Consider the following 219-nt stretch of genomic DNA (forward strand, 5'->3'; position numbering starts at 1 on the left):
GACTGACCAAGCCTTTTTCCTTCCGCAGTGAGTCAGGGACAACGATGATGTTGTCAAAGAACGACGGGGGAGGAGGAGGGAGTCCGTCAGGAGAAATGTGCGTGGTGCGCCCTACCCTCAACGTCGCTCAACGCAACCAGAATTACCACTTCGACCCCGGCCATTCTCCAGGTGAGGTCATGCGGCTTCCGTCGGCGCCGTCTGCTTTAGTTCTTTGCC

At 57.5% G+C, this 219-nt stretch overlaps 1 protein-coding gene across 1 annotated transcript in view; it reads left to right on the top strand.

The window, feature by feature from the left end:
• LOC119592023 (prestin-like) overlaps positions 1 to 219 on the top strand; it is a gene marked incomplete in the record, with an annotated part of 17,229 nt that overhangs the window by 7,059 nt on the left and 9,951 nt on the right. Inside the window, 1 exon segment of the mRNA XM_037940814.1 lies at positions 29 to 171. Coding sequence (XP_037796742.1) covers positions 29 to 171 — 143 coding nt within the window.

This window comes from Penaeus monodon, chromosome 29 (genome assembly GCF_015228065.2).
Source record: "Penaeus monodon isolate SGIC_2016 chromosome 29, NSTDA_Pmon_1, whole genome shotgun sequence".
NCBI classification, from domain to species: Eukaryota; Metazoa; Arthropoda; class Malacostraca; order Decapoda; family Penaeidae; genus Penaeus; species Penaeus monodon.